We start from the raw sequence: 13,159 nt of genomic DNA on the forward strand, positions 1-13,159 counted from the left end.
CCAGTTAGTAAACAATGCATTGTAGAGGCCTGATGATGGATTTCTTCTCTAAGTACTCAGTCACACCTGCTTCTTATCTAAGCTTTGGAGGGAATCAGGCTGCTTGATGCCCTCCGTTCCAGTCTCTGAACACACACTCTCTACTGGACCCCGCGCTGGCTCTGCACTCTCAGAAAAGGCTCCCAGCCAGACCCTGCCCTGGAGGAGCTCTCGGTCTGGCAAATACTGTGAGAGCCAAGGGGGTGGGTATTAGAGCTGGATCGTAGCAGACGAGAAGGTCACAGAATAGGTAAGCAAGAGGGTGGGGCAGGGAGGGAGGTGCAGAGGAGCCTATTTGGAAGATGGGGAAGCATTTAATAGGGTGAAGTTAAAGGAATATGGAATGGGCAGCAGGGCCCCAGCTTCTGCACAAGACTGGGTCTTACAGTGGTTTTGTCAGGCTCCAGAGCCACCTCGTAACCTGAGGAGTGAAAGAGCATCTTTCTGGTGGTTGTCAAATTTCTTTCAGCAGCAGAATCATTTGCTCAAGCTAAAGCTCCTGGTGTGGAGAGCAGAGCTGCCCTGCAGAATGCAGAGGCTTCCCTGGCCTGCTGTGGCCCTGCACAGAAATGAGTTGCTCAGAAACCTCAGCCCATGGTGCACATGAGTCACTGACTGCAGGGCCCCTCTCTTTATTCTATTAGTTTTTAAATCTGCCATCCTGACCCCATTTCTTGCTCCTCATACATCTGCTCTTCCAATCCATTTTCAAATGTTTAGATACATGTGTATCTTTGAAAATATGTGAGTTTAGTTGTGTGTTTCTTTACATGAATGTCCCTTCTGTTTTCAAAATACAGTTTGGAAACCACCAGTGGAGCTCAACTCTATCTACCAAGGTGACTGGCGTCTTGGGGAGAGGTGATCATCCCAAGTCTGCTCCCTGGTGCAGCTGAGAGTGAGCCCAGGCCTCCCTTCCCGCTGCCTCCTGGCTCTGCCCCAGCATGACGCCTCCAGGTCCCTAGTTTGAGATCCAATTTCCTCTCCTGCCTTCCAAGCCTGACTCACTGTTCTGCCTCCACTGGGCAGCCCTGGTGAGCCAGGGGACAGAGCACAGGGGGTGACAGGATCTAGCAACCTCTAAGGAGGAACAGTTAGACAAAGATCCAGGATGCATATGGCCCATGTGTGGCCCTGGAACATGTTGTCGCTTCCTCTTCTGATTTTTAGCTGACAAATGTGACCACCGGGATGATTTTGAGAAACAATTATATGCACCACTAACAAGTTGTTCTTTCAAGCAAACACATGTTGAATACCTACTATGCGCCAGGTCCCTTACTTGTATTATTTAACCACACGGCTACTGTATTGTTTTAAAGCATTATTACAACCATTTTTTATATGATGCCAAAGTCACAATCTTTTTTTTTTTTTTTTTTTTTTTGAGACAGAGTTTCGCTCTGTCACCCAGGCTGGAGTACCATGGTGCAATCTCGGCTTACTGCAACTTCCACCTCCTGTGTTCAAGCAATTCTGGTGCCTCAGCCTCCCAAGTAGCTGGCATTACAGGCACATGCCACCATGCCCAGCTAATTTTTGTATTTTTAGTAGAGATGGGGTTTCACTATGTTGGCCAGGCTGGTCTCAAACTCCTGGCCTCATGTGATCTGCCCGCCTTGGCCCCCCAAAGTGCTGGGATTAGAGGCGTGAGCCACCATGCCCAGCCTCCAAAGCCACATTCTTTCTATGGCACCATGCTGATTCTGTGCTTAGGAAATGGGGGAGCTGCCAAGAGGGAAAGACAGGCCTGAGTAATCATTCTTGGGCCTAACAAGCTTGTCCAACCCACCTTATTTGTTGTTGTTGTTTTTCTGTTCTGTTTTGTTTTAGACTTTCAGCAGCCTGAAGCCATGGTTTTTAGTTTCTGTCTCTAGTGATAAGCGGAAAAGAGGGATGAGGAAGGGGCTTCACTGGCCCAACCAGAAACAGAAACTAAGAACCCATGACTGCTGCAGGACTGGGCACAGTGATCAGGTCCTACTGCCCTCTGAGACCAAGCAAGTCACTCTGTCTCTCTGAACTTCAGATTCCTCATCCGCAAAAGCCTTCCCCTTGCAAGGCTGTTTTGAGGAGTGGAGATAATGCACACACACTACCTGCACCGGTTAGTGCTCAATTACGTCTATGTATTATAAAGAGATGGTTCTCAAACGTTCAGATGCATGCAAAATGCTGGGAGTGCAAATTACTGGGCCCCATTCCCAGAGATTCTGATTGGGAGGTCTAGGGTGGGTCCTGGGAATATCTATAGCTCACAATTTTGTCTAGGTGAAATGATGCCCACTGAGAAACAATCTTTTAAGGCAAATACACTTGGGGCCACTGACTGCAGAAAGTCTTTATTCCTAAGTTAAAAGTCAGGTTCTGTCCCCCAGGGCAGCCAGTGCCAGCAGGGCAGATGGAAACCTCTGGTGGAGGCAGCCACAGAGTTCACAGCTCGGGCCTGTGACTCAAAATCTCGTCCTAGCCCTTTCGACAGGTACGGGTGATCCACTCGTGCTCGTCATCATCTGCAAGGAAAGAGGAAGAGCTGGTCATGCTTGGTGCTCGCTGGGACCTTCCCTGGCCTGGGGGGTTCCCAGGTAGGGCCTTGGGACTGGGATGGTCTGTGGATGGCCAGTCTGTTTAGCTTTGTGTGGGGAGGAACAGACCTTTCATTTACACTGAATGCCTCGGAGTGCTTGGTCTTGGGGAAATTGAACACAGAAGGGTTTCTAACTGGGTGCTGCTGGTGGAGGCAAGCATGAGACGGTCTGGCCACCCTAAGCTGGACTCATCCTCACAGGCAGAGAGCAGCTGCTTCACAGTTGGGCACTTGCCTGGTCTGACAGCCCACACACGATAGCCCCAGGACAGCGGGTCTAGGCCTTGCTGGTGGTGCTAGGAGACAGAGTCCTGAGGTTTTCATTTCCTTTCTAGGCTCTCCATTCTTGACCCTTTCAAGGACCCATGGTTTCCCCAGGGGACTAACACCCTCTTGTTTACTTCAGGCCTTTCAGTGGGGAATGGAGAGGAGCAGGAGCTCCTGGCTGTGCCCTGAAGGCCCTAAACGCAGTGTCTCCTTAGTTTAATCTTCATGACCAACCACCCAATGGGCAAGCCTTCTCCACCATTTTACAGATGAACAAACAGACGCTCGCAGAGGCCAACGCACTTGTCCACAGCCACAGGATCAGTATGTGAGAGAGCTCAGACTGGAACCTAGGATTGTCCAGCTATAAAGCCTATGCTGTTTTTTAAACCTCAAATAGAGAGACTTGAATCACATTCTTCAGTCCACAGCATGCTGCCATCATCTCTCTGTACAAGACCCTTCTGTGGATTTACTTTATTTTCATTTTTCCTCCTTTCTCCTCCAAACCCACACTGGGTCCCTCCTCCACCACTACAGGGACTTACTCCAGTGGTGGGATAGAGACTCCTCAAAATGCATGCTGCTCTGTAAAATATGTGCTGTTGTTTTGTGTACAAGTGTGTTTTTAATTTACAGAAATGGCATTGTGCTGTGGCTTTCATTATGTCTCACATTTTTCACTCAAGACCTATTCTTGTTGCTGTGTGTACATCCAGCTCTTTGCTTCTTACTGCTACCTAATATTCCATGCTTGGCTTCCGTCACATTTTCCTCTCCGTGCTGGTGGTGGCTGCGGAGGTTGCCTGCAAGTCCCACTACCAGGAACAATGCTGGGACAAGCGTTCTTGGCCACACCCCTTCATGGATATGTGGAGAATGTCTCTTGGGGTTACATTCCTTCCAGGAGGAGGGTCAATGAGTCCTGCACATCCTTCCTGCAACGTCCTTCCAGCTGCCCATACTCTTTTCACACCACGCTGCCTCCTCCCTGCCTTCCTGCCTTTCCACCTTCCCGCCACTCCTCCCTTCCCTTGGTGCCACTCCCTGCCTTTAACCAGTTCTCCTGAGGGCCAGAGCACTGGAGGAGTTCTTGCCTCCTCTCCTTTCCCTGTGTCTAGCCCAGTGCCTCCTGCCTAAGAGATGGGAGGATAGGTCTGCCCACCCTCCTTGGGTGACAAATGGCAGATGCTTGGGAACAAGGGCACTCCCTGAGAGCTGAAACACAGAGGGCCGGCGGAAAGCTTCATGAATCAGATCCCCTGCTAGGGATGCCTTCCTTTTCTGTGAAAGGCACCAGACCCAGGGCCAGAGAGATGGAAGTTCACAGACAGCCTATGTGTGCTTGGTGCTTTGCAGACACTGTGTCTCATTGGATCTCTGTAACAGCCCAGTCGGGTAGGGGAGAGCCTTGTCCTAAGTCCATCGCCAGTGGATTCAAACCAAGGTTCACCAGGCTCTGCAGCCTGACCTCTCACCCCAGGGCAGATGTGAGCACGTCAGGAGCTGAGACTGCCCCCATATCACTAACCACCTCCCCACCATTTCTTTACATGAGACCTAAGGAAAACAGCTTGCTGCCTGGCACACTCTGGTAAGCAGCCAGTGAGCCTCAGTTTCCTCTGGGGAGGCTGCCTGGGAGTCCCCGCTGAGGCTGGGAAACCCAGGGGTGGGGAAAGCAGCGATGATGTGTCAGCACACAAGGAGTTAAGCGCTGGTGGAGCCCACTTTTGCCACACTGTGAGCAGCCTGGTTGATAATTACAGTTCTGAAGTCTCCAGGCTATTCGAATCAGTGCAGCTGCAACCTCTTCAGCAGTAACCCCTGAAACCAGACAAACTGGGTTTATTGTGCTGAACCAGTCCTCAGGCCCCTCCCTGATCGTTAAAAATTGACAGCAATGGACTTAACAGCCCTCTTCACTACCCCTTTCACTCTCTACCTGGCTGTACAGCCACCAATTTGAATCACAGATGCCTCCCCTCCCAGCAGCTGCTCACCAACCCTCCCTTCGCCTCCCCTGCGCCTCTCTGCGGCTCCCCTGGCCCTGCCACGCCAGGGTGAGGCTGCCGAAGCACATTTCATCAATATTTAAAATGGAATTAAACCTGCAGCTTTGATTAATGCCTCCCAGATCCTGGGAGTTGTGATTACTATTTTGCAAATTGCGATTGTTGGAATATGTTAATATGATTGTCTGAGAACATCTTCACCTTCTCAGATAATTTCTTCCCTTTTTGGTAGGAGGGGAGAGGGAAAGGAGGGAGAAAAAAGATGGGGAAAAAAACACCCCACAAACTCTTTAATCAATTGTAAATTATTACCCTTGGCACAACTGCTGGTGGTGCAGAGAGATGGAAGATTTCTGGTTTGGTGCATTGATCTTAAAAATTTTTGGTCCCTGCTGGCATGGTAATTCCACTCTGGGACACTATCTTAAAGGGATGATCTATTTGTCTCGGAACTATTTAGAATCAGGGAAAAGGAAAATGATGTACATTTCTAAAAATGAGGGAATGATTATTTTGTTGTATGGGCATTCATTTAACAAATAATTATGTACCAGGCATCGTGCTAGATTCAGGGAGTGGATACTGTAAGACACGTGAGGGGATATTTAACAGCTACTGAAAATAATTATTATGAAGTTTGTATAGCAGCATGGGGGAAATGTTTTTGATGTGATAATAAGCAAAAGAAAAATGGCAAGAAGAGACAAGAAATAAAAGTACACATAGTATATCCTATGTAATAACTGTGCACAGAAGAAAAATTAAATTGAAATGTGAATAATAGCCCTGCATAGTGGGACGAGAGTTTCTCTTTCTGCTTTTATTTCCCAAATCTTCTTTCACTAATGGGTATTGACAATAGAAAAAAAAATTAACATAATTATTGGCCTTTGCCAGGCACGGTGGCTCACGCCTGTAATCCCAGCACTTTGGGAGACTGAGGTGGGTGGATCATGACGTCAAGAGATCAAGGCCATCCTGGCCAACGTGGTGAAACCTCATCTCTACAAAAATACAAAAATGAGCCGGGCATGGTGGCAGGCACTCGGGAAGCTGAGGCAGGAGAATCACTTGAGCCGAGGAGGCGGAGGTTGCAGTGAGCCGAGATTGCGCCACTGCACTCCAGCATGGCGACAGAGCAAGACTCTGTCTCAAAAGAAAAAAAAAAAAAAAAGTCTGGCTTTTTTCCTATCCTCCAATTTAATGTCTTGGTAACTTCATGCATTTTGTTAATTGAAATAAGATACCTCAGCTGGACGTGGTGGCTCACAACTATATTCCCAACCCTTTGGGAGGCCGAGGTGGACAGGTTGCTTGAGCCTGGGAGTTTTAATCCAGCCTGGGCAACATGGCAAAACCACCTCTCTACAAAAAATAGAAAAATTAGCTGGGCATGGTGGCAAGGACCTGTGGTCCCAGCTACTCGGGAGGTTGAGGTGAGAGGATCACCTGAGCCTGGGGTGATTGAGGCTGTGGTAAGCTGTGATCGCCTGGGTGACAGAGTTGAGACCCTGTCTCTAAATAAATAAATAAATAAATAAAATAAAAGTTCTGGGTTCCTAGAAATACCAACAGGGTTCTTGAACTCCTGAAAAGCAAAAAGACCTTGCATAAAGATACTGGCGAAAATGCATAAAAATCAGAATATATAAATCCATGCAGGAGAATTCCAAGTAATTTATGTACTCTGTCCTCAAAGAGTTGGAGCACAAATCCCCACTTCTGAAGCATGGCTGTGCGTAGTGACTTTCTTTTTTCTTTTTTTTTTTGAGACGGAGTCTCGCTCTGTCACCCAGGCTGGAGTGCAGTGGCCGGATCTCAGCTCACTGCAAGCTCCGCCTCCCGGGTTCCCGCCATTCTCCTGCCTCAGCCTCCCGAGTAGCTGGGACTACAGGCGCCCGCCACCTCGCCCGGCTAGCTTTTTGTATTTTTTTAGTAGAGACGGTGTTTCACCGTGTTAGCCAGGATGGTCTCGATCTCCTGACCTCGTGATCCGCCCGTCTCGGCCTCCCAAAGTGCTGGGATTACAGGCTTGAGCCACCGCGCCCAGCCCGTAGTGACTTTCAAAGAGTACAGTATGGAAAGGGAGGAGGGGAAAGTAACTTTATAATGGAGAAACCTCACAAACACTACCTCAGTCAGGCGACCAAGGTTAACAGCAACATTGGTAAGTCGTGGTGACAGTCTGGACCCTTGATAGGATGGGATGAAAATGACACTTTACTTCTGTGATCTTCTTCCCAAACCCACAACTCCAATCTAATCATGAGAATAAACATCAGACAGATTCCAGTTGAGGGGCATCCTACAAAATATCTAACCAGTACTCCCCAAAACTGTCACCAAAAACAAGGAAAGCCTAAGAAACAGCTATGCCCCTGTGGAGCCTAAGGAGACAGGATGGGATCCTGGAATAGAAAATGGACATTAGGAAAAGGCATCTGTAAAAAGTATGGGCTTTAGTGAATCATAACATCAATATTAGTTCACTAATTGTGACAGATGTTCCATGAAATGTAAGATAGTCATAACAGGGAAATTGAGTGTGGGGTGTATTAACAACTGTGTAGTATCTTTGCGAGAATTCTGTTAATTTAACTGCTTTCAAATAAACAGTTTAAGAAATACATGAAAATCTAGAGCGCTCCCTAAAAGGTGAGATTCTCATGTTCTCTAAGAGGAGTGGACATCCCTTCACAGACCCAGACATCCAGATTGACATCATTCACTCCTTTTTCTTTTTTTTTTTTTTTTTTGAGACGGAGTCTCGCTGTGTCACCCAGGCTGGAGTTTAGTGGCGTGATCTCAGCTCACTGCAAGCTCCGCTTTCTGGGTTCACGCCATTCTCCTGCCTCAGCCTCCCAAGTAGCTGGGCTAACTTTTTGTATTTTTAGTAGAGACAGGGGTTCACCATGTTAGCCAGGATGGTCTCAATCTCCTGACCTCATGATCCGCCCGCCTTGGCCTCCCACACTCCCTTTTCTTTCATGGTCCCCTCAGATCACAATTTTTGAATCTATACTTGTGTTTTTTTTTTTTTTTTTTTGAGATGGAGTTTTTGCTCTGTCGCCCAGGCTGGAGTACAGTGACGCAATCTCGACTCACTGCAGCCTCCATCTCACGGGTTCAAGAAATTCTCCTGCCTCAGCCTCCCAAATAACTGGGATTACAGGTGTGCGCCACCACGCCTGGCTAATTTTTGTATTTTTAGTAGAGATGGGGTTTCTCCATGTTGGCCAGGCTGGTTTCAAACTCCTGACCTCAGGTGATCCACTGCCTCAGCCTCTTAAAGTGCTGGGATTACAGGCGTGGGCCACCGCGCCCCGCTTGAATATTTTCTTATATAATGTTTTTCTCTCCCATTAGACTGTAAGCTCTCGATGCAGGGACCATGTCTGATTTGTTGACCACTAGACCCAGCATACAGTAGGCGCTTATAAATGCTCTCTCAGATGAAATCTGGAATAAGCCTTTTTCATTCTGACTTGTGTCAGTTGCCATCAACAAACATTTCCCATGCACCCCCTTCTCGGTATCTAGGTCTCAACTCAAATGTCACCTTCTCAATGACCCTAATCTAACTGCCTCCACTCCCAGTCACTCCATCTTGTCTTCATTTTATTTTCTCCATAGCATAAGCCACTCCCTGCATATGTATTTGTTTACGTGCATGTTGTCTGTTTCCCCATCCAGACTATAAGCTCCAGTGAGACCAGGAGCCCTGCCTGCTTGTTCACTACGATATCCCAGTGCTTAGGAGAGCATCTGGCACATAGTAGGTTCTCAGTTGATAGCTTTTGAATTAATGAATGAATTGGCAAGCCCAATTCTGTGGCCAGCCCTGTGGCCAGTGCTAGGGACAGATGGGACCGAGACCAGCAGCGAGTGCGGCCAGGACCCAGGTGCACTTGAGGGTTAGGTCTGTCTACCTTTGGGGCTGAACGATGTCTTTATTCCGGTTCTGAAGCTTTGGAAGTGACCTTGCTGCCACCTGCATGCCCTGCACTCATAGGTCATTAGGATAACTGGGCTTTTTATAGAGAAGAAAAGAAACGTACTGCAAGAGAGACCCCAAATCTGACTATGGGCTACCGCAATGAAAAACTTCCCTGAAAAGGCTCCCCACTTCTCTGCCTGGCCTTCAAGGTTGCCAGGTCCCCCTACTTCCCAGGCCTGCTTCCCAGGCCTGCTTCCCTCCCCACTTCCCTCCCATCTCCCCTCACGCTATAAAATGCAGTAGTCCATGTGCATGCTCACCAGTGCCTCTGTGCCTTTGCGTATGCTGTTCCCAAGGGACCACCCTTCCTCCTTCAGGACCTAGTTTGGGTTCAGGGCCTCTCGGAGCACAAGAGAGGCCCAAGGTACCTTCCATTTTGTAGTATTAGTGTATACAAAATTGAAGACAGGCCTAAGCAAGGTGATAACAATTACAGAATAGTTTAAACATTTACATTTGACAAATTACTACTTTTTTTTTTTTTTTGAGACGGAGTCTTACTCTGTCACCAGGCTGGAGTGCAGTGGCGCAATCTCGGCTCACTACAACCTCTGCCTCCCAGGTTCAAGTGATTCTCCTGCCTCAGTTTCCCGCGTAGCTGGGACTACAGGCATGCACCACCACGCCTGGCTAATTTTTGTATTTTTAGTAGAGATGGGGTTTCACCATGTTGGCCAGGATGGTCTAGATCTCTTGACCTCATGATCCACCCGCCTTGGCCTCCCACAATGTTAGGATTACAGGGGTGAGCCACAGCGCCCGGCTGACAAATTGCTACTTTTAACACAAACAACCAAATGTAATATGAGTGTGTTATTCTAGGATTTCTTCCAAAAAAGTGTAAGTTCACAGCGTGCTGAAGGCACTATGGTCAGGAAAAGGGGTGTGAATTTTGAGTTGTCTGATGAACAGGGTTTTCCTTCAGTCGTTCACAGTCCACACTTAAAGGCCCCATGAATGTGTGGGCTTGGCCTCATACCCTCTTGGCTGTCCCCTACCCCCACAGACCCCACCTGGACGTCAGCCTTCCCTGAGCCAAGGTCACAGTGTTGGACGTGGTCACCCCCTCCAGCCTGGGGCAGCCCTGTACCATTTACCTTTGATCGTCAGGGCCCAGCACAGATCCAGCACTCAGAAAGCATTTCATAAATACATGGTGAATAATGAATAAAGAAATGTAAATTTGGGGACATAAAAGCAATAGGTTTACCCTGTGGGGTTTTGACAAAGGGGGAAGAATTTCTTCCCCACCCTGGGCAAACGGAGCTCGTGAGAAGGCAAGGCAGGCATGCCAATGGCAAGTTCAAGGCCGCCAGCTGCTGGTTCCTTTTGTGACTTGAGGCAATAGATTGAGCAGCCCTACTACCTGGAGAGGCTGGGTTGTGTGGGGTCATACCTGGGCACTAACCCCACTCAGGAAGCTCAAAGTCTGGCTGGCCTGGGACTTGTCTCTCAGTGAAGGCGGGGAGGAACTGACCTGTACAGGGCACAGCTGTGCTGGGCCTGCTGAGCTGTGCCCAGGTCACCGGGTGACATTAGTGCAGCCTGCAGATCAGTGCAGAGCTGGGGGAAAAAGAGATCCTGAAAGTCTCAGAACACTGCATGGAAATACCAGCTCTTCAGAGGGTTAGCAGGGAGGGGGCAGTGTGGTATGATGGTTAAGAACTTGGGCATTGGAACTCTGTGCCACGAGTTTACAGACCTTGAGCAAGTGGCCTCACACCTCACTTGGTCTCATTTCCTCATCTACAAAGATGCCTGCCTTGAAGGCTTGCATGAGGACCAAGTGAGATCATTCCTAAAAAAGGTTAGCACAGCACTTGGTGCACAGGAAATGCCAAAAACCAAAAGAAACGCCAGAAGTTATCTTGTGAAGGTGGGATTTCAGGGTTCATGTGGCAACACAGCAAAGACTGGAAGGAGTTCTGGAGCAGAACAAGCCTGGATCCGATGCTGAGCCACTGACTCGCTGGGTCATTTTGGGCATGTCACTCCCATCTCTGAGTCACGCTCCTCGTCTTTGCAGCAGGTTTCACCAGACTTTCTGCAGAGGGCAGAGTGAGGACTGACCAGGATGAACAGCACTCGGTGGGCACCCAGGAATGGAAGCTACAATCACCATTGTGATGGGTCTTTCATTCCCAAACTGGATGCCTGTAGGGGAGCATCCTTAAGGGACTCGCTCAGGACACCCCCAGGACTTCTGGTTCCCTGCCAGGATGGAGGGGGGAGCCTATGGGAGGAGGAGGCCTTCACATGAGGACCAGTGCCATAAGGATCAAGGGCCATGGCTCAGCTAATAATTTTTGTTCAAAGCCAGCAGGGCAAGCCAGGGCAGACGAGCCCAGGGAAGGCAAGCAGGCAGATTGGGGTCACTGCACACCCACAGGCTGGGCTCTGCCTGCTCTTGGCACGCCTTTGGGCTGGGCACACCTGCGGTTACCGCTGCTATGCAGCTCCCACCCTATGTGAGTGAGGAGGCTGGGATGGGGACTAGAGAAGGGAGGAGACCAAGAGGAAACAAAGCGTCTGCCTTGGGAGAGTGGCAGAGCTCACACTGGCCAGGCACTTAGGAGGTGCCCAGCTCCGCGTGTATGTCGGGGGCTACATTCTTCCTCTCCTCAGTGAGTGAGATGGAGCTGTCTCCAATTATGATGAGGAAACTGAGGGGTGAAATGATTTGCCCCAATTCCTTCCATCAGGGCAGAGGGAAGGGCTCAGTGTGTCTGGCACCAGAGTCATGCTCGGAGAGGCTGCGAGTGTGTGCACAGACACAGGTGTGTGTATTTCCATCCAACTGCTCTCACACCAGCATAAGCATGAAGAGATGTGTGTGTGAGTGGGAGTGGCTGCAGCTGAGGGGAGGTGTGCACATGGTGTGTGGCTCATGCGACTGGCTGAATGTGGCAGGATGTGAGTCCCTAAAGTCTCAGTGTGTATCTTCACATGCAGAGGGCAGAGGCACTTCCAACCCAGGAAGCCCAGGGTTCATGCCAGAGACAGCCCAGGGCTCATGCCGAATGCCAGGGTGGCAGTGAGCACAGGGCTGGGCCAGGCCTTGGAGGAAGGAAGCTTCTGTCATAGGGGCTGTCATCTTTTGGGGGGTCTAGGCCCATCCTCAGAGGACTCCAGGCTGGGATCGGGGGTACATTGCAAAGCAGGCTCCCCAGCTTGTGGGCACCCATGGGTCCCATCCATCGCCCTGCCACACCCTCTGTGCAAATGCAGCCTACATGAACTGGTGGGGCAGGGCCACGGCAGTGCCACAGTGAGGGCAGCAATGCCCAGGCATCCCCATCACCACTCCCGACAAGAAAGAGGCTTTGAACTTTGCTGGCAGTGGTGGTGGCCAGAGGCCAAGACCACCGCATTGTCAATATTGACTGAGGAGTCATTGCCTAGGCAAAGCCCGCCACAGGGCAGGGAGGTGGAAGGCCTTGGGGCTGCTCTGGCTTTTCCCCATAGAAGAGCATCTTCTGGGCTGGGCAGAGGGCTGGGCCAAGCACCCACAAGCTTCTTAAGGCCTATTCAAATGTAAAAGGCTTAGAAAAAGATGATTGGCTCTAAATAGAAAAAAAGAGAAACTACAAAACTGAAATTAATAAATGTTATAATTAATGCATTCAGACTTAATTATTAAATTTAGAAATCAAAACAATTTTATTACACTTGACATCCATTTGTAGGCTCAATTTCCTCATTTTTTGAGAATTCTCCAGTATGCATGATTCTCAGGAAATCATGGCCAATTGTTGAAGACTCGTAGTAAAGCAGTTTACCAAGCAACAGCAAAATTTGTATATTTAATGTGGGATTTATATTTCGTGTGGATACACTTTGTTTTAATATGTGGAAATAATGGAGGTGGGGTCTCCAAGGTTAGGCCTAAGGCTGGATTTAGGACTATCACTGGGATGGGGCTAAGTCAGGGCAAGGAATATAGCTGCCTCATATTAGGAAGCACTTCCGTGTGCAAGGTGCCACGCCTGCCATCATGCAATCCTCATTAACACCTCTGTGTGTGCACAGCTTGTGTTATCTCAGGTAGGAGCCTTAGGTGCTTTAGTTGATGGGTGAGGGGGAAAGTTCCCATAGTCATAATGACCCTTGGAAATCTCTTAGGAAGGTCCCGTGCTGGAGATGGACATCTCACTAAGTGCCACACAGCCAGACTTCTTATTTTTTAAAATGTTTTATAGACAGGGGGTCTCTCTCTGTCACCCAGGCTATAGTGCGTGGTATGATCATGGCTCACTG

At 49.1% G+C, this 13,159-nt stretch overlaps 1 protein-coding gene across 3 annotated transcripts in view; it reads right to left on the reverse strand.

The window, feature by feature from the left end:
• Positions 1-2,353: 2,353 nt before the first annotated feature.
• Positions 2,354-13,159, reverse strand: part of MORN5 (MORN repeat containing 5) — a 187,889-nt gene continuing 177,083 nt past the window's right edge. For all 3 annotated transcript variants that reach the window (XM_077968086.1, XM_015116910.3, XM_077968085.1), the window contains one exon: positions 2,354-2,552. Coding sequence is in view for 2 of the 3 variants with exons in the window: in XM_015116910.3 (XP_014972396.1) it covers positions 2,506-2,552 (47 nt within the window). In the remaining variant the exon portion in view is untranslated. The remainder of the gene's footprint in view (positions 2,553-13,159) is intronic.

The sequence above is a fragment of the Macaca mulatta genome, chromosome 15, assembly GCF_049350105.2.
Source record: "Macaca mulatta isolate MMU2019108-1 chromosome 15, T2T-MMU8v2.0, whole genome shotgun sequence".
NCBI classification, from domain to species: domain Eukaryota; kingdom Metazoa; phylum Chordata; class Mammalia; order Primates; family Cercopithecidae; genus Macaca; species Macaca mulatta.